Source organism: Prionailurus viverrinus, chromosome D3 (assembly GCF_022837055.1).
Source record: "Prionailurus viverrinus isolate Anna chromosome D3, UM_Priviv_1.0, whole genome shotgun sequence".
Lineage (NCBI taxonomy): Eukaryota > Metazoa > Chordata > Mammalia > Carnivora > Felidae > Prionailurus > Prionailurus viverrinus.
Window position 1 is genome coordinate 47,908,800 of NC_062572.1, and position 24,451 is coordinate 47,933,250.

The window sequence follows — 24,451 nt, forward strand, 5'->3', positions numbered from 1 at the left end:
CAATAGTTCTTAGAACATCAGTGTACAATCTAGAAGAAAACAGGATTATCTATGTGTCCCAGTTGGGGCAGAAGATAAATATGTGAAGAAATGAAGTCTGTCATAACAAAAATGTATACATGTTTGTTCAAATTTTCACAATAAAATGTAATAATAATTTTCAAATGAAAGTATTAGAAGATATATGTGATAAGGATTCCTTATGATTACATTATACATTATAATATGGGCAGATACATAAGGAGAATATTTATTTTGAGAGAGACAGATTATTGCTTACTTGGGGGGTGGGGATGAACGAGGGAGAGAGGAATAACTCTTAGCGGGTACAGGGTTTCTTGTTGGGGTGATGAAAATATTCTAAACTTAGATTCTGCTAATGTTTGTGCAGCTCAGTGAATGTACTAAAAATCATAGAATTGTATACTTCAAGTGGGCAAACCTTTTGATATTTGAGTTATATCTCAAAGATGTTTCAAGAAAGTTATGGAGGATATTTTCCGTATGAATATATACAGTCTCTTTTTCTTTGGATGTAAATTATTGGTGCAACAGAATGACTCCTGAGTAAAAAGTAATTTCCTGGGGCATCTGGGGCTCAATCAGTTAAGTGATTAGGTCATGATCCCACAATTCCTGAGATTCAGCCCTGTGTCAGGCTCTGTGCTAACAGTGCAGAGCCTGCTTGGAATTCTCCCTTTCCTCTCTACCTCTCTCTGTTTCTGTCTCTAAATAAATAAATAACCCTCTCCTACTCTCTGTGGGTCGGTGTCTCTCTCTCTCTCTCTCTCTCTCTCTCTCTCTCTCTCTCTCTCTTACTCTCAAATAAACTTAAAATATTTTTCTTACATATTTTCCAAAATTCTAAAGTATAATGTAATCATAAGGAATCTTCATCATGTATACCTTCTAATACTTTCATTTGAAAGCTATTAAGTTTTGTTGTGAAAATTTGAACATTCAAACATGTACACATTTTTGTTAGAACAGACTTCATTTCTTCACATATTTATCTTCTGCCCCAACTGGGACACATAGATAATCCTGTTTTCTTCTAGATTGTACACTGATGTTCTAAAAAGTATTACATTCTCATACCTATTTACATGTGTGAGATACGGATATCGTTTTTTTTTTTCCAATGAAAACCATTTTATTTTATTTTTTTAATTTAATTTTTTTTAATTTACATCCAAATTAGTGTATAGTGCAACAATGATTTCAGGAGTAGATTCCTTGTGCCCCTTACCCATTTAGCCCATCCCCCCCCCCAAAACCCCTCCAGTAACCCTCTGTTTGTTCTCCATATTAATGAGTCTCTTATGTTTTGTCCCCCTCCCTGTTTTTATATTTTTTGTTTCTCTTCCCTTATGTTCATTTGTTTTGTCTCTTAAAGTCCTCATATGAGTGAAGTCATGATATTTGTCTTTCTCTAACTAATTTCACTAAGCGTAATACCCTCCAGTTCTGTCCACGTAGTTGCAAATGGCAAGATTTCATTCTTTTTGATTGCCGAGTAATACTCCATTGTATATATATACCACATCTTCTTTATCCATTCATCCATCGATGGACATTTGGGCTCTTTCCATACTTTGGCTATTGTTGATAGTGCTGCTATAAACATTGGGGTGCATGTACCCCTTCGAAACAGCATCCCTTGGATAAATACCTAGTAGTGCAATTGCTGGGTCGTAGGGTAGTTCTATTTTTAGTTTTTTGAGGAAGCTGCATACTGTTTTCCAGAGTGGCTGCACCAGCTTGCATTCCCAAGATATCGTTTAATTCTGATACCCCCTGTATCAGGAATATTGACACTTTTGTTTTTCCTCCTGTTATTGAGTTAAACCCTTTTAAGATAGATGGAATCTGTTTTTTTTCTTGTTAAATTGTTTGTTGTTAAACTTTGCTATCTCCAGGGGCGCCTGGGTGGCTCAGTTGGTTAAGCGTGTGACTTCGGCTCAGGTCATGATCTCGTGGTTTATGGGTTCGAGCCCCGTGTCGGACTCTGTGCTGACAGCTCAGAGCCTGGAGCCTGCTTCTGATTCTGTCTCCTTCTCTCTCTGCCCCTCCCCCACTTGTGCTCTGTCTCTCAAAAATAAATAAATGTAAAATTTTTTTTTTTAATTTTGCTTTCTCCATCAATTTCTTTTCATCATGATAAGTGCACTCTTTAATCCCCATCCCCTATTTCACCCATCCCCCCCCCCCCACATCCCCACTGGGTTCTCTATAGTTAAGAGTTCACTTTGTTCTCTATAGTTAAGAGTCTGTTTCTTGGTTTGTCTCTTTCTTTGGTGTTCATTTGTTTCTTTAATCCCACATATGAGTGAAATCATATGGGTTTGTCTTTGACTTCAGTTAGCATAATACTTTCTAGCTCTATCATGTCATTGCAAATAGCAAAATTTCATTCTTTTTTACAATGGGATATTCCATTGCATATATATACCACATCTTCTTTATCCATTCCTCAGTTGATGAACATTTAGGCTGCTTCTGTAATTTGGCTATTGTAAATAATTCTGCATGTATCCCTTTAAATTAGTGTTTTGTATTTTGGGTGGGGGGGGGGGGGGAGGTAAGTACTGAGTAGTGCTTTTCCTGGATGGTAGAGTAGTTCTGTTTTACTTTTTTTGAGGGACCTCCATACTGTTCCACAGTGGTTGCACCCATTTGCATTTCCACCAACAGTGCACATGCATTCTCTCCACATTCTCGCCAACACTTGGCTCATGTCTTGATTTTAGCCATTCTGATAGGTGTGAGGTGATATCTCCTTGTACTTCTGATTTGCATTTCCCTGATGATGAGTGATGTTGAGCATTCTTTCATATGTCTGTTGGCCACCTGGATGTCGTCTTTGGAGAAATGTCTGTTCGTGTCTTCTGCCCATTTTAATTGGATTATGTGTGTGTGTATGTGTGTGTGTGTGAGTTGTATCACTTCTTTATATATTTTGGATACGAACCCTTTATCTGATAGGTCATTTGCAAATATCTTATTCCATAGGTTGTCTTTTAGTTTTGTTAATTATTCCCTTTGCTGTGCAGAAACTACTAATGTTTCAGTAGTTTTATTTCCCTGGTCTCAGGAGACATATCTAGAAAAATGGTGCTTATGCTAGTGTCCAAGAAATTACTGTGCTTTCTTCAAGGATTTTTGTGGTTTCGGGTCTCAAATTCAGGTCTCTAATTCATTTTGAGTTTATTTTTGTGTATGGTGAAGGAAAATGGTCTGGTTCTATTCTTTTGGATATGGCTGTCCAGTTTTCCTGACATCATTCATTGAATAACCTTTTTCCATTATATATTCATTTCTCCTTTGTCAAAGATTGGCCATGTAATTGTGGGTCTATTTCTGGATTTTCTGTTTTATGCCATTGATCTGTATATCTGTTTCTATGATGGTACTATACTGTTTTAGTTAGTACTGCTTTATAATATGACCTGAGATCTGGAATTGTGATATCTCCAGTTTTCTTTTTCAAGATTGCTTTGGCTGTTTGAGGACTTTTGTGGTTCCATACAAATTTTAGGATTGTTGGTTCTGGTGCTGTGAAAAATGCTGTTGGTATTTTGATAGGGATTGCATTAAATGTGCAGAATGCTTTGGGTATTTTAACAATATTTATTCTTACAACCTGCAAGCATGGAATGTCTTTCCACTTCTTTGTGTTGTCTTGAATTTCTTTCATCAGTGTTTTAAACTTTCAGAGTACAGGTCTTTCACCTCTTTGGCTGAGTTTATTCCTATTTTATTGTTTTTGGTGTAATTGTAAATGGGATTGTTTTCTTAAATTCACCTTGTGCTGCTCCATTATTATATAGGAATGGAACAGGTTTCTGTACATTGATTTTTGTATCCTGTGGCTTTACCAGATTCATTTATTAGTTCTAGTAGTTTTTTGCTAGAGTCTTTAGGGTTTTCTATGTATAGTATCATGACATCTGCAAATAGTGAAAATTTTACTTCTTCCTGACCAATTTGGATGTCTTTTGTTTATTTTTGTTGTCTGATTGCTGTGGCCACGACTTCAGTACTGTGTTGAATGAAAGTGGTAAGAGTGGACATCCTTGTCTTGTTCCTGACCGTAGGAAAAGTGCTCCCAGTTTTCCACCATGGAGTCTGAAGTTGGCTGTGGGTTTTTCATATATGGACTTTATTATGTTGAGATATGTTCCCTCTAGACCTACTTTGCAGCAGGTTTTTATCACGAATGGATATTGTACTTTGTCCAATGCCTTTCCTGCATTTGTAGAAATGGTCCTATGGTTGTTCTCCTTTCTGTTATTGATGTGATGTGTCATGTTGATTGTTTTTGCAAATAGTGAACCACACTTGCATCCTGTGAATAAATCCCACTTGGTCATGGTGTATTTTTTTAATGTATTGCTGGATTCGGTTTGCTAATATTTTGTTGAGGGTTTTGGCATCTATATTCACGAGAGATATTGGCCTGTAGTTCTTTTTTTGTAGTGTCTTCATCTGGTTTTGGTATTAGGGTAATATTGGCCCCATAGAATGAATTGAAAAGTTTTCCTTCCTCTTGTATTTTTTGGAATAGTTGGAGAAAAATCGGTTAACTCTTCTTTTGGGGCATCTGGGTGGCTCAGTCTGTTAAGCGTCTGACTCTTGATTTCGGCTCAGGTCATGATCTCATGGTTGTGGGATCAAGCCCCATGTCAGGCTCCATGCTGTCAGCATGGGATTCTCTCTCTCCCTCTCTGCCTGTCCCCTCACTCACTCTTGTGCACATGCGCCCTCTCTCTGTTTCTTGCTCTCAAAATAAATAACACTTCCTCCCCCCACCCTCCCCCCAAAAACGTCTTCTTTAAATGTTTGGTAGAATTCACTTGTGAAGCCATCTGGTCCTGGACTTTAGGGTTTGGGGTGTTTCTTGATTATTAATTCAGTTCCATTGCTGGTAATTGGTCTGTTCGATTTTCTGTTTCTTCCTGCTTTCATTTTGGTAGGTTATATGTTTCTAGGAACTTACCCATTTTTTTTCCAAGTTGTCCAGTTTGTTGGCATATAATTTTTCATAATAATCTCTTGCTGTTGTTTGTATTTCTGTGGTGTAGGTTGTTATTTCTCTTCTTTCATTAGTGATTTTGTTTATTTGGGTCCTCTCTCTACTTTGTTTGGTAGTCTGACTAGAAGTTTATCCATATTATTGATCTTAAAAAAAAAATCAGCTCCTGGTTTCATTGATCTGTTGTGTTTTTTGAAGTTTCTATCCTTTATTTCTGCTCTAATCTTTATTTCCTTTTGTTGGGCGTGGGTTTTTTTTTTCTAGTTCCTTTTGGTGCAAGGTTGGGTTGTTGGAGGTTTTTCTTGCTTCTTGAGTTGGGCCTGTATTACTATAAACTACCCTCTTAAGAACCGCTTTTGTGCATCTAAGACTTTGGATCGTTGTGTTTTCATTTGCATTTGTTTCCATGTAACTTTTTATTCTTTGATTTCTTGGTTGACATATTCATTGTTTAGTAGCATGTTATTTAACCTCCATGTATTTGTGCACTTTCCAAACTTTTTCTTGTGGTTGATTTCTCATTTCATAGTGCTATGGTCAGAAAAGATGCAGATGGAGTCTATTTTTGAGACGTTTTTATATTTTTAAATGACTGTTACTTAGCCTTGATAATTGTGATTTTATAATGTTTTGAATATAACATAGATCAACTATTGCCATGAAAAGTACCTATTTAGTGGGGCGCCTGGGTGGCTTAGTCAGTTAAGTGTCTGACTTCAGCTCAGGTCATAATCTCACAGTTTGTGGGTTCAAGCCCTGTGTCGGTCTCTGTACTGACAGCTCGGAGTCTGGAGCCTGCTTCATACTCTGTTTCTCAATCCTTCTCTCTTTCTCTCTTTCTCCCTTCTCTCTCTCTCTCTCTCAAAACTAAATAAACATGAAAAAAGTAGTATTTTATCTACTTGTTTTCTCATATATATGCTTAACTATTAGTTTGTCAGTTTCTGTATATTACAGGGAGATTTTAATTGAGATTTAGAATATTTCATTAATTTCTGAGGATGTCTGTTAATTTAGGGATGCCCCTTTATTTCTTCCATTACACTTTATAATGTTTGTGTGTGTACATTTGTCCTGTTCTGAGTAAACAGGGGTCCAAATAACATAAGTATGTGTAAGTGTACCTAGTTATTTTGGGATTAAGGAGGCACTAGAAGTCAGGCCTTCTTTCTCAATCCAGTGTTACTTTGCTTTTATTTGTTAATAAATTATACACACACATATTATGTATATAATAGTTTATATGTTGGCAAATGTTTTATATGTAACTTCTAAGTAAATCACATATATTTCAATGTGAAAATATTCAAGGAGGTTTATTCTTAGCTTTAAATTTGATATTTTATAAAAATGAGTTGGTTAGTAGACTATCTTTTTTACAGTTTGAAGAAGCAGGTCACTTAAAGTAATGAAACCATTATTAAACATTTGAATGTTTTTCTGTTATTCGGGTACCCATTTGAAATCAATTCCTTAGTAACATTTCTTCAATAATGTTTTAAAACATCTTACTGTTCCATGCATTTTAGTTTTATATTGTAGTTTTTCTATTTCCACTTACTATTTAAAAACATGCCAGTACTATTAATAGATATGTGAAAATGTGTCACTTTCTATTTGTGGTATTTTTGTGCTGTTTGCGGTATTTTATAAATTTGTGTCTATGATTGGGCTTTTGGATACATTGGCTTTAAATGTGATTTTTTTACCAATTTATTTTTTATTTCCATTTTCTGTCTAGTTTTCCTTAATTTAGCTTGTCTTCTAATCCATTTTTTTAAAACTTTGTATTTCTCTTAATAGGGATCTGTGCTCTCATTTAGGGATTGTACTGTGTGCTTTGAAGTTCTGCTTGCATTTTGTTTTCTTGAGAGGGCTTGGGAGCTGTGATATTGCTACAGTGAGAGATGTATTTGGTCTTTGTCCCAAGTTCCTGGCACAGAACTCTAAAACCCGGGAATTTCCTCGTTGAGAGGTGATAGAAGAGTATGTTGCTACTCATACCAAGCCCCTTTCAGCCTTACCCTGAGTTACGGTAATGGGTTGACTGTGACTCCTAGGTAACTGCAGGAGGAGGGCTGGTTGGTAGGATGGGAGGGTTGGAACTTTGAGTAGCACTTCCTACTGCCAACCTCCTGGAATGAATTGGGGCTGGAGATTGAGTTAGTCATCCAGACCAATGATTTATTCAATCAAGCCTAACTAATGGATCCTCCATTAAAATCCTAAATGATGGGGTTCAGAGAGCTTCCGGGTAGGTGAATGCATCCATGTGCTGGGAGTGTGGCACACCCCGAACTCCAAAGGACAGAAGTTTCTGTGCTCAGGACCCTGTTGGACCTTGTGCTATGGGTCTCTTCCTCTGGCTGTTCGTTTTTATTCTTTATGATGTCAGAAGTGTTGTGAGTAGAAGAGACTGGTTTCCTTCAAGCTTCCTGAAGGTTTAGTGCTATTAAATGTTCTTGCCAAATGTTTTGTGTTGTTATGATTTATTACATTTATTATATAAATTGTGTGATGAGGCCTGCTCTGTCTGGTAGGTTTGTTTGGGTCTCTGTGTGGCCCTCATCCTCTGCCTGGCAGTAGCCTGGGGCTGAGGGAACCTAGGGCATAGTTTTGCTGTTCAGATTCAGCGAGGTGGTGATCTGGGAGGCCTGTGCCGCTCTTGGAGCTGTGAGTGAGTGCTAGTCCTTGTTGGCTGTAATGATGACAGAGCTGGTGTCAAGGCTGCAGCAGCATGGGGACAGCGAGGGAGCACATGCCCTGGAGAGAGCAGGACTGTATGGCAGGCAGGCAGTAAGCAGCTGGAGGTGTGGCCAGGCTTCAAGCAGCATAAACACAGGCCTACTGGAAGGTAAAGCTTGGTGTGGCTCACCATTGTGCTGCCCTCACAGCTGGGGAAGGCAACACAGAAGTGGGGGGATTGGGGCAGGCTGTTTCGAGTGTGGGAGTTTGAAGGTAGAGGTAAGAGTGTGGGGGATTAGCCTGCATTCAAGCCCAGAGCCAAGAAGCCACCAGATAGTGGGAGATCCAATCTCAGTGGGGCTGGAACATTTGGTGGGAGAGAGGCAGGTGGAATGAGGGTGACTAGGGAAACAACATATCATTTGATTTTTGTCTCTCAGTCCAAATCTCCTTTCTCATAGAAGAGTTCCTTGTTCATATTTAATTGTATGTTACATGCACATTGTTTTCCTTTGCCCTTCAGGGTTGTGTTTGTTTATTCACTTTTCTTTTAATGCTTACCTGTTTTTGAGTAGATTTTTCTTTAGTATTAGATTAAAAAAAATGATTTTGATGTTTGACTTGTCTGTCTTCTATTTGAAACATGGGTTCACATATCCATACAGTGTTCCAGTCCTTTGTTCCTCACTCTTCTGATGCGAATGAGCATACTGTAAACTCCTTGAGAGGTGACAGAGTCAGGTTTCAGGAAATAGCATTTCTCACTTTTACCCTACCCCTTGTCTAAAGCTCTTGGAGGAAATTTTATATTTTCTCACAGCGTCGTGTTCAGCTTTCCTGATTTTCTTTATGACTGTGGACTCTTAACATTTGGGCAGCTGAGTTCTTGAAGCTGTGTGTTGCTTTGTTTGGGGTAATAGTATTCATTTCTCCGGGCTGTCTAACAGAGGGCTTGTTAGCTCTGGCAATCTTGTCCCGTTGCTTCAGGTTTTGATCTATGTAGCTTTGGAGAAAGAGCTCTGGGCTAAGTCTAAGGATCTGGTTTGGCTCTGTCATAAACCATACAGGCACTGTCTCCTTCCCAGTGGTTGCTCACAGACCAGACAACTTGAAAGAGCTGTAAGACCTCAGTCAAGCCAGTCAACCTTCTCTGGCGCTCTTTCTTCACCTGGAAAATTAGGGTTTTTCTGAAGCGTCTGCCCTGGAGCCCTGATTTAATTGACTAGTTGGGATATGTTCCATGAAAAGAGGTTCTGTGTCAGGCAAATCAGGATATGCTGGGACTGCTCAGAGACTTTAGTTTTGCACTGTGAGGGAGCTAGAGTATACAGGTACGCCGTCTGTGTTTACCCAACTTATTTGACCAGGAAAATTCTTTTTTATACAGTAGCCTGTGAGAACCGAAAGGTTCAGTAGAATACACTTTAAGAAAAACACTAGGCTACATCATTTTTAAGGGTTTTTTTGCCCCCAGCTTTAAATTTTATAGTTCTGTGGATATACTGAAGCCACTTAATTGCATATTTTAAAAGGGTAAGTTTTCTGGTGTGTGAAATATATCTCAACAAAGCTGTCATAAAAATTTTTTGTGGTTCTTTAATCTTCAGAATTAACTACATGGGATTGCTTCTGATTTTTTCAACTTGCCTTTAATTCTCTTTGAGGAAAAAAAACCATAGGAACTTGCCCATTTGACATCCTTTGTAGAGAATGCCATTCAGTTGTAGGAAAACTTCTTAAAGTTGCTTTACTGATTATGGCTTCTATTTCTCTCGTGTAAATCTCCATGCATATTGGATCTTCTCCATCTGTTTTCTTCTAGGTGTTTGTTTATCTTGAATTGCTGCCTTTTGTGTAGTGTGATTTTCTGTAGATTATTGTATCTGTTTTTCAGAGTTAATTCTTTGCATTATCTTCTTCACTGTTAATTTTAGTTTTTTGGTAGTGTCTTAAAAAAATTTTTTTTAACATTTACTCATTTTTGAGAGACAAAATGTGAGTGGGGAAGGGGCGGAGAGAGAGGGAGAATCTGAAGCAGGCTCCAGGCTCTGAGCTGTCAGCACAGAGCCCAGCGTGGGACTTGAACTCACAGACTGCAAGATCATGACTTGAGCTGAAGTCGGACGCTTAACTGACTGAGCCACCCAGGTGCCTCAATAGTATCTTTAATATATGCACATTTCTTTTAAATTCATTGCTGTTTTTCATATAAATTCCATGTCATTTTAAAAGGCAGCGTGGTACGGCTGAAAAAGCATCTGACTCAGCTCAAAATAGGCTCTTTTACTTCCTGACTGGCTGAGCATTCTGAGTCTGTGTCCTTATGCATAGAAAGAGGACAGTGCCTCTCCCATGCTAGCCCTAAATAATGTAATGTGGATATGGTAAAGCACTCAGCACACGGTACTTGGACAGGGCTTTTCCTATTTAGACAGAATTGCATCTGGATTGTAAATCCAATATAAAGCACTTTCTGTGACACTCTTTGTCAACATCCTATGTGTAACCGTTGAGAGACCAAGGAAATGTAACTGGTGCGTTAATCACTTTGACCACTCATTAGTGCTGGATTTGGTCACACAACGCTTTTTCAAGGGGGTTGCTATCCATGTGAAGGTGCTGAAAATAAAACTACCGTATTCCATTATTTGTACGTAATCAAATTTGTTGCCTGTGATATAAAAGGCCTTTGGGGGGGATGCCAAGAGAAATAGAGAAAAAGTCCCTGCCCCAGAAGTCATTCATAATCTAACTATGAATAGCAATGTTGAATGCATGAAAAGGTAATGGCTCAAGGCAATGAAAGTGCCAAATGAATGGGTGGTCACTGTTGGTGGGGATGACTGGGGAAGAGGGGGGGTGGAGGAGGTGGAACTTGAGGGATGGGAGAGCCACTTTCGGTCACCTTCTCAGGGAAACCTTCCATGACTGTGGTATTGGATGTGTTGGCCTCACTCCTGCCACTGGCCTCTCTGTCTCCTTTACCAACCCTCCTCATTTCTGCCCAGAGACTCCTGTTCACTGCACACTCAAGGTGAAGTCTCTTTCTTCTTTGCTCATGGTCTGGCTCTCCCCCTTAGAAGAGAAAGCAATCTCCACGAAGCAGGGACTCTTTCTGTCACTGGGTATCTCAAATGCCTTGACCAGTGCCCAGCTCCAGACACCAGGGCTTCAAGAGTGAGTGAGTGTGAGAGGGCACACGTGTTTGTGCACCTTGAATGAATACTCCGGCCCCTTGCCTTTTGCCTTTATTCATTGTGCTGTGATGATAGTTCTATTTTTATAGCTCCTGGGTTTTTCTCAGAATGGGAGCAGCCATATTTATGGCATTTTGAAAAGTCCCCTCAATTACACATAATTTGTAGATGCCATGTGTGTAGTGGTATTAAAGGCTCCATCCTCCCCAATCAAGGACTGTGTAAAACCAAAACATTAGGTGTGCCTGGATGGCTCAGTTGGTTGAGCTTCTGGCTCTTAGTTGAGGCTCAGGTCATGATCTCACAGTTCATGGGATCAAGCCCCACGTCGGTGTCTGAGTTGACAGTGCAAAGCCTGCTTGGGATTCTCTCTCTGTCCCTCTCTCTCTGCCTCTCCCCCTTTCATTTTCCCTCTTTCTCAAAAATAAATCATTCTTTGGTTAAAAAAAAATTTTTTTTACACTCATTTACTTTTGAGAGACAGAGACAGAGCACAAGTCAGGGAGGAGCAGAGAGAGAGGGAGACACAGAATCCGAAGCAGGCTCCAGGCTCTGAGCTGTCAGCACAGAGCCCGACGTGAGGGTCGAACCCACGAACCGTGAGATCGTGACCTCAGCTGAAGTCGGACGCTCAACCAGTTGAGCCACCCAGGCTCCCCAATAATGCTTTGGTTTTAAAGTTTGTTTAAGAAAAAGAGTGATAGAATTGGTAGTACATGGATCAAAATACTGGTAGAACTGACCTATAAATGAACTCCTATATTATAATGTAAACAGTTTTTTAAAAAAATGAGGAATAAAGCTAAAATTAGTGTCCTTAACATAGAAAGAACTCTTAGAAACATAGAACATAGTAGAAGGATAAACAGACAAAAAGAAAAATAGACAAAATACCTGAACAGACAATCCATAAAATAAGATGCACAAATGGTAACCTTTTACCTTTTACCCCCATGATAGAATCAATGAGCCGCAAATTAAAACAAGGGAAAAAATGATTGGCAAATGCTGAAAAACATTCTCTGTTGGGAAAGGTTTAGGGAAATGGTCTCTTATAAACTGTTGGTACATATGTAAATTCATAAAACCTTTGGGACATGTAGTCTTGTATTTATACAAATTAATCCACAATCTGTATAGGGAATAACTTAGATGTACCATATATGCACTCTCACACATGAGAGACCTACACATACACATACATGCACACAGAGACCGAACCTGCCCCCGTTCATCACCTGTAAGAAAAATTCCAGGAGTGGATTCTGAGGGGGAGGGAGGAGCAGGTGGTCTGATCTGCTATCTTAGGTCAGGTACTCACACCCTTCCTAAGACCAGAAAGCTTTTCCAGACAAGCAGGACCCTTCTGATTCCCATCATGTACGGGAATGGCTCCCCAGAGAAAGGAGACCTCTGACAGTTGATGTATTCGTTTCCTCAGGTTGCCATGACAAGGAACCACAGAAAGGGGACAGAAATTAGTTGTCTTGTAGTCCTGAGGTTGGAAGTCTGCAGGGTTGATTTTCTTCGGAGCCTCCTCTCCTTGGCTTGTAGAGAGCAGTCTCCTCCCTGTGTCTTCATGTGTTCTTTCCTGTGTGTGTGCACACGTGCCTGGGTCCTCATCTCCTTCCTTCTTATGAGGCTTCCGGTTATATTGGATTAGGGCCTGCCCTAAAGACCTCATTCTAATGTAGTTACCTCTTTAGAGACCTTATCTCCAAATACAGTCACATTCTGAGATGGTAAGGATTAGGATTTCAACGTATGAATTTTGGGGGGATGCAGTTCCACACATCACAGCTATCAGTGCCAATTAGTGTCTCCTCACAGGCGCTTAGGGTTTTCCTTTCTTTTCACAGGCACCTCAGATACCCTGGTAGCCTCTGAGTACAGTGCCCTGCACATTCTCTCAATGTGCCAAAATTCTCTCAGGGGTCAAAATGGAAAGAGTCACACGCCAATTTAAAGTAGACATGAACCACATGGTTTATCAAATCAGTGTCAAACAGCAAGAAGCAACTGAAAAGGATAGCCTCGGTTAATGCTCTGAGGATGGAGTGCAGGCGTGGGGGGAAAGGCCATGCTACCTGAGGCCCAGCATACACGCATATAACGTCTTGCATCGCTCTGTACATCACTGGCCACAGTAAAGCAGTGGACCCTCAGGTTTTATTAGTGTTTCTTGGGTAGAGGACACACGGTGCCAGCATGGGTGTCACCAATGGATGGTCAGATTAAGGCCACCTGAATATTAATGTCTTAGGAATATTTAGTATTCTGAATATTTGGTGCTTTTTATATATTTATTTATATATATTTCATGTATATTTAGTACCCAGAATTTAGATACTTTGTGACCCTTTTTGTTCTCTTTTTTCAAATATATTTTTTAAAGTTTATTTATTTTGAGGGGGTGGGGAGAGGCAGAGAGAGAATCCCAAACAGGCTCCAGGCTGTCAGTGCAGAGCCCGACATGGGACTTGAACTCACCAACTGTGAAATCATGACCCAAGGTGAAATCAGGAGTCAGACACTTAATCGCCACCCAGGCGCCCTAAACCCTTTCGTCGTCTAACACACACACAGGCTCTTACTTGCGGAGTACGTACTGTGTTCTTGACATTCTGGACACATCTCAGGAATTCTGCCTGTGCCTGACAAACTGCTTCCTGGTTACTTAAAACCTCTTGAAAGAATGTGCCTGTATCTTACAAACTTCCATATCTAACAGCTGAAAATGCTCAACTGCGTGCTAGAGTGGTCCACATGGGAACACCCTCTCCTAGCGGCTGGGTCCACAGGAACTAGCATGTTCTTGGCTTTGCCACCACAAACAGCGATCTCCTCTCGTGTTTAACACCACAGAATTAAGTGGTACCAACATTTGAATGCCAGTGGACTGGCTCTGAGCTGAGACCTTTTTGTCAGCAATTGAATGCTATCATTTGATGTTAAACACAATTTGGTGGTGGCACAAAAGGAAACTGTTCGCTGGGGAAGTGGAATCTTGCCTTACGGATTCAGGGAAGTCTGGAACTTGATGTCCTTTTGGCACCAGAGTCTGGGTCAGGTCTCCAAAAGGACTTGGCCTTGTTCCCGTTAACACCTTCCCCGCCCCCCCCCCCCCCCCCCCCACGACTCTACAAAGGAAACCTTTTGCTTGCTATCTGAATTTAATGTATCTTCTCAGCTTGGTATTGCTAGTGGGAATCTTTGAGTAGAATAGAATGTAACATTAGTAACTGCAAGTTTACTGTGCTGACTCTGAAAATTATTCGGACTCTTTTTGTGTTTTCATATTTGTACTTTGAGATCTTTTTTTAAAAAGTTGATTTATTTTGAAAGAGAGCAAGAGTGCATACGAGCCGGTGGGGGTGGGGGGGCGGTGTGCAAAGAGAGAGAGGGAGGGAGAGAGCATCCCAAGCAGGCTCCGTGCTGTCAGCGTGGAGCCTGATGAGGGGTCCAGTCTTAGGAACCATGAGATAACCTGAACCAAAATCAAGAGTTGGCTGCTTAACTGACTGAGCCACCCAGGTGCCCTGAAATCTTTATTTCTAAAGGGCTTTTAATACATATTGATGTGGAAATAGCTGACATTTTTAAACTTGGAAAATGGGATTTGTGGCCACTTACATGTTTCCTTTTTCCTTCGTCCCTTGTCTCTCCAGGTATGTCTGTGTTTGGGTTAGGCAAGGATACAGATTTATATGTTTGTGGTAGAATCTTAAATGGCTCTTAATTATGTCTACAGGAAAGAATCTAGAATTTCTCCCAGTAGTCTAAAACAAATTGTGAGAAGCTTAATTACCATTTATTGCAAATCCTCTTTCTAAATGTTGGGAAACAATATTGTGATTTCCCGGCACTACTAACAGGTAACATACACCTATTTTTATTTTTTTGAATTTTTATTTTTTAAAGTTTATTTATTATTTTTGAGAGAGAGTGCATGAGCAGGGGAAGGGCAGAGAGCGAGGGAGACACAGAATCCAAAGCAGGCTCCAGGCTCTGAGCTGTTAGCACAGAGCCTGATGTGGGGCTCAAACTCACAAACCGTGAGATCATGACCTGAGCTGAAGTCGGCTGCTAAACCGACTGAGCCATCCAAGTGCCCCATTACATACACCTGTTTTTATTTTTTTTTTTTTAATTTTTTTTTTCTCAACGTTTATTTATTTTTGGGACAGAGAGAGACAGAGCATGAACGGGGGAGGGGCAGAGAGAGAGGGAAACACAGAATCAGAAACAGGCTCCAGGCTCTGAGCCATCAGCCCAGAGCCTGACGCGGGGCTCGAACTCCCGGACCGCGAGATCGTGACCTGGCTGAAGTCGGACGCTTAACCGACTGCGCCACCCAGGCGCCCCTACACCTGTTTATAAAGGCAATGTACCATTCCCCAAGAGCATTGTGTGTGCGTTAATTCATTTATTTCAAGATCTCCTGAAAATTATAATTTTTTTCGCAAGGCCCAAAACTGTGTTGTTTGTGAAGTTGGAGCTGAAATCTGGTACTATTGACTAAATTTTAATATTCTCTGTTATGTCGTGTCTCCATTAAAGGAAAAAAATTCAAGTTATGGTATTTTAAACATTTTAAATGAATTATTCAATTGAAAGGCGTGGCTTTGTAGTGAACTAGTTATTTATAGTTCCAGAGCATAGAAAATATGAAAATATTTTCTACAAGTCTGCTAGTTCTGGTATGATCCTGATACCAAAACTCCTAGAGGAGAGCACTGAACAAAAACCTATAGGTCAACTTCATTCTGAACATAGAAGCTCTGAATAAATATTAGTAAGTTAGATCCAACAATGTATTTTTGATATGCTGTATTATGACCTTAGTAGGGCTTATTTCAGAAAGGTCAGCGTCGTTCAGCCTCAGGAAATGTGTTCCTGTTATGACCTGCATTAAGAAGGTAATTGATAAAACCGCACAGTCCCATCAGTAGAGGCCCAAATAGCATTTAATGAAATCCACTTAAAAAAAACAAACAAACAAAAACAAAAACCAAGAAACTATTACAAAATTAGTAATAGAAAGGGCTTTTCTTTATTTGGTAAAGATGGCATCTACTAAAAACGTGCCTCAAGCTATATTTAATGTTGCAACGTTAGAACATCCTCATTAAAGACGGGAATAAAGCGATGCGTGCTGTGCTTGCTAATAGCATCTTAACTGGTGGTTCTCTCCAATTAAGTCTCTTGTAGAGGAAGAGACAACACTGTCATTATTTGCAAATGATTTGAATATCTCCCCAGATCCAAGAGAAAAAGCTAAAACAATCATGAGGATCCATGAGTATAATAATGTGACATATGCAAAATCATCCTGCAAACATCCAGAGTTTTCCTCCATACCGGCAGCATTCACTCGCAGAATATGATGGAGGAACAAAGCCCTTTGACAGTCGCCACAAGTATCATAAACTGCCTAGGAGTACAGCCATCCAGAAAGAAGTCCTGAATGGCTGGAAGAACGCGCTGTGTCTCTGTAGTAACAAAGCAGTACTTACACATTGTGCTGAATTTAGTTTGGCAGCAAGTATGCTCCATTTAATTTGGCAAAGACTCATGCTTTTGCAGATAATGCTTGCCAACATTATTTCCTCATTTTACCAGTGAAGAAATGGAGACTTTCAGGCAGTTTTTGTGATACAGTGTCCGTGTGTAATTCACCAGACAAAAGCCTAGGTGGTACTTGACCTCCGATTCTGGGCTTCATGGCCATTTCACGCTAGCCCGTTTTCTGTATTCTCTTGAGCCCAGCGTATGTGTATTTCCTCAAAAAATTAGGCTGTGAATGAAGTATCAAATTGAGGATAATTCTCCTTTCTCTGCTCTGTTGTGAATATTAGAATTTATAATCCTGAAAACCCCTATTGGATTATTTTTATTTTAAATTATTTTGGTGAAAAAGGGGAAATCTGTTTTCACCATTTTAATGTCTGTTCATTGCAATTCCTTAATGAGTACTCAGGCCGGAACTAGAATTAATTTTGTAGTTATGCTTATTCTTGGAATAATATCGCTAAGCTCCATAGTGGTCTCGTGTTCTGTCAGAGCGCTTCTAACAAACGGAAGGATCAGTGGTACTTTCTTCACAGTTTAATTTTGAAAGCAAGACCCTGTACTCACTTTCTAAGGCCATGTAACAAGCTTGGTGGCTTAAAACAGACATTTTATTCTCACGCAGCTCTGGAGGTCCAAAGTCCAGACTCTGTTTCACTGGCTGAAATCAAAGTGATCGGGGCTGCCCTCCCTCTGGAGGCCCAGGAGACCCTCCGTTTCTTGCCTTTTGTGGGCTCTGATGGTTCTTGGGCTTGTGGCTGTGCCTCCAGTCTGTGCCTTTGTGATGATGTGATTACATCGCCTCCTCCCCTCTGCTTCCCTCACTTGTGATTGCATTTAGGCCCACCCTGATAATCCAGGATAATCTCCCCATCTCAAGGCCTTTAATGTAACGGGGCCTGGATGTGCCCTGCCTGAGGAAAGCTCGCTCTGGAGGCAGGCACAACAGAGCGAATACTAGTCTGCTGCTAGCTTGTTGACCTTGATCGAACTACTCCACCTCTTGGAACCTTCGTTTCTCCATCTGAAAATGGAACCGAATACATGGCGATCTCAGATTTTTGAAAGGGTTAAGAGAAACAATGTTCATTCAGATGGGTTTTTTTTCTTTTTGTCTCCCCTACACTTGCATTTAAAGCTTTGCTGTGATTTGTACCTCAAGCCAGTACCATCCTAGGCACTTAGTAGTTGCCCGGTAATTAGTGTTCACAAGTAGTTTTTGGTCTTCTGAAGAGCAGTGTGGCATTGCATTGTCATGCAGCTGGAGACAGCTTGGTGGCAGTGGCTCATCCAGAAGTATTTTGTGTGGGACCATTGAGGGTCAGGAATTTAGCAAACTGAGGAGATGCCTGCAAAGCAGAATTGCTAGCACTGCGGTTTTGTGCAAACGGGCTAAATTGAGTGTGTGTGTGATGCGTGGAAAGAAGTGTTGATCCAGAAAGGGGAAAGGGGCGGTGTGATGAGTGTCCTGTGCACGCACACACATGCACACTGCATACAAGATTTAAAAAATTTTTGGAAATAATTATTATTATTATTATTTTGCCTCTTTGGGACCTTGGTGGCTATGTGCTTACATCCAGTGTGAATGTCTGACAGGGTTGGGCCTGTCTCACATTCCTAAGAGGTTACCTCCAACTAGATGTTAACCTCCTCAAGAACAGGAGTCACTGGCACGGGGATGTGTGTCCTCTCTTCGCCTCCGTAGATGGTACTAAGGGATTTGAACACCGCAGTCTGAACCGTCCTGGCCCAGTGAAGTGTTACTGTGGGACGCGAATAGTTATTGATTCAGCCAAGGCCTTGGTTCATGAGTCATTTGGCTTACGATGTTCCTGAGTCACTGGCTGTCCTGAGGATCTCCCTGACTCATGTGTCCAAGAGGCCTCCCGCAGTGACCGTGCATCACTAAAGGAGCGAAAAGATATGCGAAATGCCGCAGCCTCTCATTTGTGATCCTCCCTGCCCCTGCCTGGCTGTCTGTGGGGAGAAGAGGCAGTAGGGACCCCGAAAAGTTGGTGGCCGGGGATCAGCAGAACGGGCACAAAGGGGGCCCCAGGGAGGGCTGAGTGTGGGGCAGCGGGCATGGAATGACACCTGCAGGGGCAGGGAAGGCCCCTGAGAGCAGGGCTGTGCCAAATTTGTAGGGCATTTAGGATTTGTATTTGTTAACACCTGTCTTTGATGTATTTAGGATTGACTTGAACTCTTTTATGCTGTTGATGCTTTTTAGGTGCTTTTATCAGGTGCTCTGGTATGAGGTTGGCAGACTTTGAAAGGGCTCTTTATGGAAAGAAACACTAAATGTATTTAATCAGGAGTGAGAACAGTCCTGGGAGAGTCTGCTGGACTCTGGACAGTACTAGATGAATGCAAAAGTCAGAAGTGAGTGTTGGTAGAGGAGAGATGATGACCGGGAGCAATCAGACAGCATTTTAGGTACAGAATTGACCTAGGACTGTATGGCAGGCAGAGTGGGTCACAGAAGGGAGAGCGAGCTGAGGGCAGGATTAAAGGAGGCTTCACGCAGTCACTCAATACCGATGGGGGTCTTTCTGGCCTGGGGCAGGGCCAGACACACTCCCTTTTGGTGTCCTTTATTGCGCTTTGCAGATCTGGGTTTTTTTTACGAATTGAAGGTTTGTGGCAACCCTCCGTGAAGTCTGTTGGCGCCATTTTTCCAGCAACATCTGCTCACTTCATGTCTCTGTCACATTTGGGTAATCCTGGCAATATTTTGGAGTTTTTTGTTATTGTTAATGGTGATCTGTGATTACAGCTTGCCGAAAGCTCAGGTGATAGCCAGCGTTTTTTAGCAATAAAGTATTTTTTAATTAAGATATGTGCACTGTTTTTTGGCATCATGCTATTGCACACTTAACAGTATAGTAGGAGCGTGACTTTTGTATGCACTGGGAAACCAGAAAATTCCTCTGACCCGCATTGTTGCAGTATTTGCAGCACTGGGGGCGTGAAACCAAACCTGTAGTTATCGCTAACATATGCCTGTTGTATACACAGGAGGGTGAAATCTAGACCCTGTCCTTGCAGAACCCCTCTGGTTAACCAGGGGTTGGATTAGCAGTTACAGTAGAGCAAGTCCTTTGTACGGTCTGAAAAGTATGCTGTAGGAAAAGGCGTGAGCAAGCCCTCAGGGGGGGCATCTCCCGCCAGAGCAAAAGAAGTGTTTTGTGCCTAGCCAGGTTCATCTCACAACTGAGACAAATTGGAATGTTCCAGAAATCTTAAATTTTTTTTTTTAATGTTTGTTTTTGAGAGCGGGGGGGGGGGGGGGGGTAAGGAGAGAATGAGTAGGGAGAAGCAGAGAGAGAGGGAGACAGAATCTGAAGCAGGCTCCAGGCTCCAAGCTGTCAGCACAGAGAGGCCAATGCGGGACTCGAGCCCTCCAACTGTGAGATCAGGACCAGAGCCGAAGTTGGATGCTTAACCGACGGAGTCACCCAGGCGCCCCCAGAAATCTCTAAATTGTTGTTTAATCTGTTTAAAATGACTGTTAAGGAAGAAGACGTATTGAAATGAAAAGGATTGTAATGTTCATAGCAGATCTTAGCCAGTAACTCTGTTTTCATTCTTTCCTCAGTGTCAAATCAACAGTGCCTTGACTTCTTTCCATACTGCTTTGGAACTTGCGATAGATCAGAGAGAGATCCAGCATGTCTGTCTGTATGAAATCGGTAAATATGAAATGTCTGTCCAGCTTCTTGTCACGACCTGGCATTCATGCATTCCGCTTGTGTCCGGCTGGATGTCTAGCTTCCTGTCACAAGTCTTCATTCTTGTGCACGTTTGCATTATTAATGCTGTTCAGTTTGTATCTTCTGTAAAATGCTTGCTGCCATTTATGGTAAGACTTTGTCATCAGAGCACAAGGGGTGATAACTTATCTCCGTGATTGTCATTACTGCGTTAGTTTACTCTTTAGAACATTTGATTTTAGGATAATAGGTCCTGTGAAAAGAATTGACCAGAACTCATTTGTAAATAACCTTACCGGACTGTACATTGGAATCCAAAACTAAGTTTTCCTCCCTCACAGCGGTGTTTACCTGAAAAGAAAAATACAGCGTGGGAGAGAGTTGGGCACATTGACCCAATCCCAGCCCTTCTGCCGACTAGCTCAAAGACCTGGGACAAACGGTTTAAGCCTCATGATTGTCATGAGTGTTCAGGTGCCTGCCCTCAGCGGTTGTGAGATTTAGATGCAGTAGGAACGAGTGTCAGGTGGGGCCCCTGGTCCTCAGAACACCCTCCACATGTGTTAGCTTCCTTCCTTCTGCTCGCCTCCCTCCTGCAGACACATTTATAAACAGACATGGAAATACTTACTTGCTTACAGCTTTCTCCCTCTTCCCCAAAGCTGTTACTCAGTTTTTTGCTGACTGCACTAAATTCTGTCCTGTTTACCCTAGTAATTCCACAGTCCTTTTTTGTAGCAGGTGCTCTGTCATGTGGAGAAGAATCCATACAAGTTTGGGTTTGAAACAATGACACGCTGTAATAAGGGCTTCATATTTGTTAGGGTTTCAGCCCAGTAGGGCAAGGTCACATCATACAGCACCTAGAAAGGGAATGAGGGGGCCAGGGTGAGGAGAAATGATGAGGTAGTGATGGAATCAACAGGAAGACTGGAACTCTAAGGCCCCCTACAGAGAGGAAAGGACAAATGGGGGGTGCACAGGAGGCATTTGACACCTGTCAGGTTGGGACCCTGGGATGCTTGCCACTTGCTGATACGCTGTGGACATAGTTGTCTTCCTGAATAACTTTAAATCTTTAAAAAAAATTTTTTTTTAATGTTTATTTATTTTTGAGAGAGAGAGACAGAGACAGAACACAAGTGGGGGAGGGGCAGAGAGAGGGGGAGACACAGAATCTGAAGCAGGCTCCAGGCTCTGGGCTATCAGCACAGAGCCTGACGTGGGGCTCGAACCCATGAGCTGTGAGATCATGACATGAGCTGAAGTCAGACGCTCAACTGTCTGAGCCACCCAGGTGCCTCTAAATCTTTTTATTTTTAAAAAAAAAAATTTTTTTTTTCAATGTTTATTTATTTTTGGGAAAGAGAGAGAGCATGAACGGGTGAGGGGCAGAGAGAGAGGGAGACACAGAATCGGAAACAGGCTCCAGGTTCCGAGCCATCAGCCCAGAGCCCAACGCGGGGCACAAACCCACGGACCGCGAGATTGTGACCTGGCCGAAGTCGGACGCTCAACCGACTGCACCACCCAGGCGCCCCTCTAAATCTTTTTAAAGAGAAGTCCAAACTAAAAGACTGGGCACTTCCTAGTAAAACAATATTGTGTTTTAAATACCTGTTATGGGTTAGGGAAAAGAGATGAGGTATAATCCAGTGGAAAAAATATTTGTATATGATATAAACCCTGCTGGAGCTCTGAATAGTAGCCATAATGTAGGATGGAATGTATTTCAAAGAACTTGAATTAAGGCCTAAATTTGGTGGCCTTTTTTTCGTTCTTAAGATACTGCTGTCTTTTTTTTCTTCCACTTTTACTGAGATATAATCGACATATACTGTATTAGTTCAAGTTGGATGGCCTAACGATTTGATATGTGCATGTATTGCACAATGATTATGATGGCCTCTTTTTTTGGTGCGGCATTTTCAGGTCTGTGGCAGTGTGGAGGGTTAGAGCTGAAGGAAGCTTGGAAATCATCACAGCCTAACCCTGAGGCCTATTAGCAAGGTTAACCCAAGAAAAAGAAGCCCAGTTGTAACTCAGCTTCTGATTCAGATTCATTGGCACCTCTACATATTTTGCACTTAATTCCCATCTTACAGGATGGACATTGTCGGCCCCGGTTTTTACTGTCCTGTGTCTATTTCTCCTATCCCATAGAATTGACACTGGATTTTCTGGAAGTGTGGGTCTCTCTCATCCCTGTACTAAAAAGGCAGGTCCAAGATGGCACAAGTACTTCACGAGGAAGCAGATACAGCAGGAGGTAGATAGCAGAGAGCAGTGGCCTTGAGTCCTCGGCAGTTCCCTCTAATAAGCTCTGTGGCCTTGAGCGAGTCCCACCCACCTCTCTGTGCCTTAGATTTTCTCCTTGGTAAAATGAGAACACCGTCTGCCACCTTAGCAAGCCCCTAGTAGAATCAGAAGTACGCCAGGTGCCCAGGCATACAGGGGGACGTGGCAATGGCAGGTACTGTTGTAAAAAATGAGGGTAGAATTCCCTGCATTTTTGTGGCTGCCACTTCTTCCCAGAATGCCTGTCTCCTGGTGCTTTGATCTCGGAGAGAGGGGGGTTCTTTCTCAGCTCTGCTGCCAACCTGCAGAGGGAGGGGGGGTAAGTACTTAATCTCTAACTGGCTTGTTGTCTCTACTTCTCACAAGGGTTCGAGAATTAATAATCATTAAGGAGCACCCGGGTGCTTGAAGACTTTTTGAGATCCTCACTATGTATATAATCTAACAGTATTCCTTCTTTTTCTGTGTCTGTGCCTACTCTTGGAGAAGTACTCCTGTGCTTAGATTAATCTCACCACCCAAATTGGAGGGTAGGATACAAGTTAGAGTGTTTTCATGGAAATCTTTATGTCATTCTGTGTACTGCTTCCATACTGCTTAATGGGTTGTGAAACCAGAAATGCTGTCTTGCCTTATGCAAAATGTCACATTGAAAATACTTAAGAGAAAAAAAAGTCTTCAGGTTTTCAGGTAGTGTGCATGTGGCACTGAGACAAAGATGGTCAGCTGTATCAGATTCCTAGCTTAAAGACAGGATATGAATCATGACTGTAGGGTCCCATACTAAAAATATTTCTTTCATAGGTTGGTGCAGCATGATAGAGCTGAATTTCAAGGATGCATTTGATTCCTTTGAGAGGCTGAAAAATGAGTCCAGGTGGTCCCAGTGCTATTACGCCTATTTAACTGCAGGTGAGTAGCTTATTTCTGGTGAGTTCACCACACACATTGGCGGATGGGAGGGAGACGTCAAGAAGATGTGGGGTTCTCCTTCCTCTCCTTCCTTTTCCGTAGCATGTTAATGTTCTGTGCTACCTAGTCACCCAGCGGTAACTGACTCAGTCCTGCACACCAGCTCCCCCTCTCGGCTGGTTTGGTCATAGGCTCTGTTTTGAAAACGCTTATTGTGAGGGTTTCTGTGTATTTTGCCCTAAGCAGCCTCAGCCTACCCTTAACTCTTATCCTTTACTTTCTACAATATGGTTTTTAGTTTTTAAGAATTTAAATATTTTTTAAGGAATTTAACATGTCTTTTAAATTGTGTTAATATTTTTGTTTGGATCATTAGTGCCCTGGTTACAAAGTTGCATTTGAGTAGTCTGCTCCAACCTTGTTTTACTTATTAAAACCTTCTTAAATTTACAGTGTGATTTTGTAGAACATGAGGTATTTGAACACTGCATATCATTTAGCAGAGACCCCTTGTCATTGCTGATATGAGTAAGAGTGCATGTTTTGGCCTCCTCTCAGGAGATAAAGATATGCTGCCACCTGGTGGAGAAAGGGATGCCTGTGCCCTGAGATGCATAAAGTGCCGTCATGCCATCATGATGTACACTTGCAGAGGTGGAAATTAAAGAAAAGTACCAAGTGGCTGTACATTTTCTGCTTCTGATAAACTCTCCTTACACGGCCATATAAGTGATTCTTTAAAATTCAAACATAATTTTAAATCTCTCCTTATTTCCCTGAATATTTGCGTTTAATGAAGCATTTCCTGTCATTCCAGTCCCCTAACTGATCTATTTAAGAGAATTAACAGTGGCAAGTGTGCATATCCCGGATGTTCTAAAACTGCGGTTCATTATGAGTCAACATGAAAGCTCTTTATACCTACACTCTTGACTACAGTCCCCCTAAGGCATCCATTTTTGTATGGCTCTGTAGCTTATGTTTGAATAGGATTATTTTCAGTATAGTGGTGAATATACTTTGTCTCACGCCTTAAG

The 24,451-nt window shown here is 41.5% G+C and overlaps 1 protein-coding gene across 1 annotated transcript in view; it reads left to right on the forward strand.

Moving 5' to 3' along the window:
* The window catches only part of TTC39C (tetratricopeptide repeat domain 39C), a 109,389-nt gene that overhangs the window by 73,777 nt on the left and 11,161 nt on the right, over positions 1 to 24,451 (forward strand). The window contains exons 7-8 of the mRNA XM_047828154.1: positions 20,090 to 20,183; positions 23,307 to 23,414. Of these exons, the coding sequence (XP_047684110.1) occupies positions 20,090 to 20,183; positions 23,307 to 23,414 (202 nt within the window). The remainder of the gene's footprint in view (positions 1 to 20,089; positions 20,184 to 23,306; positions 23,415 to 24,451) is intronic.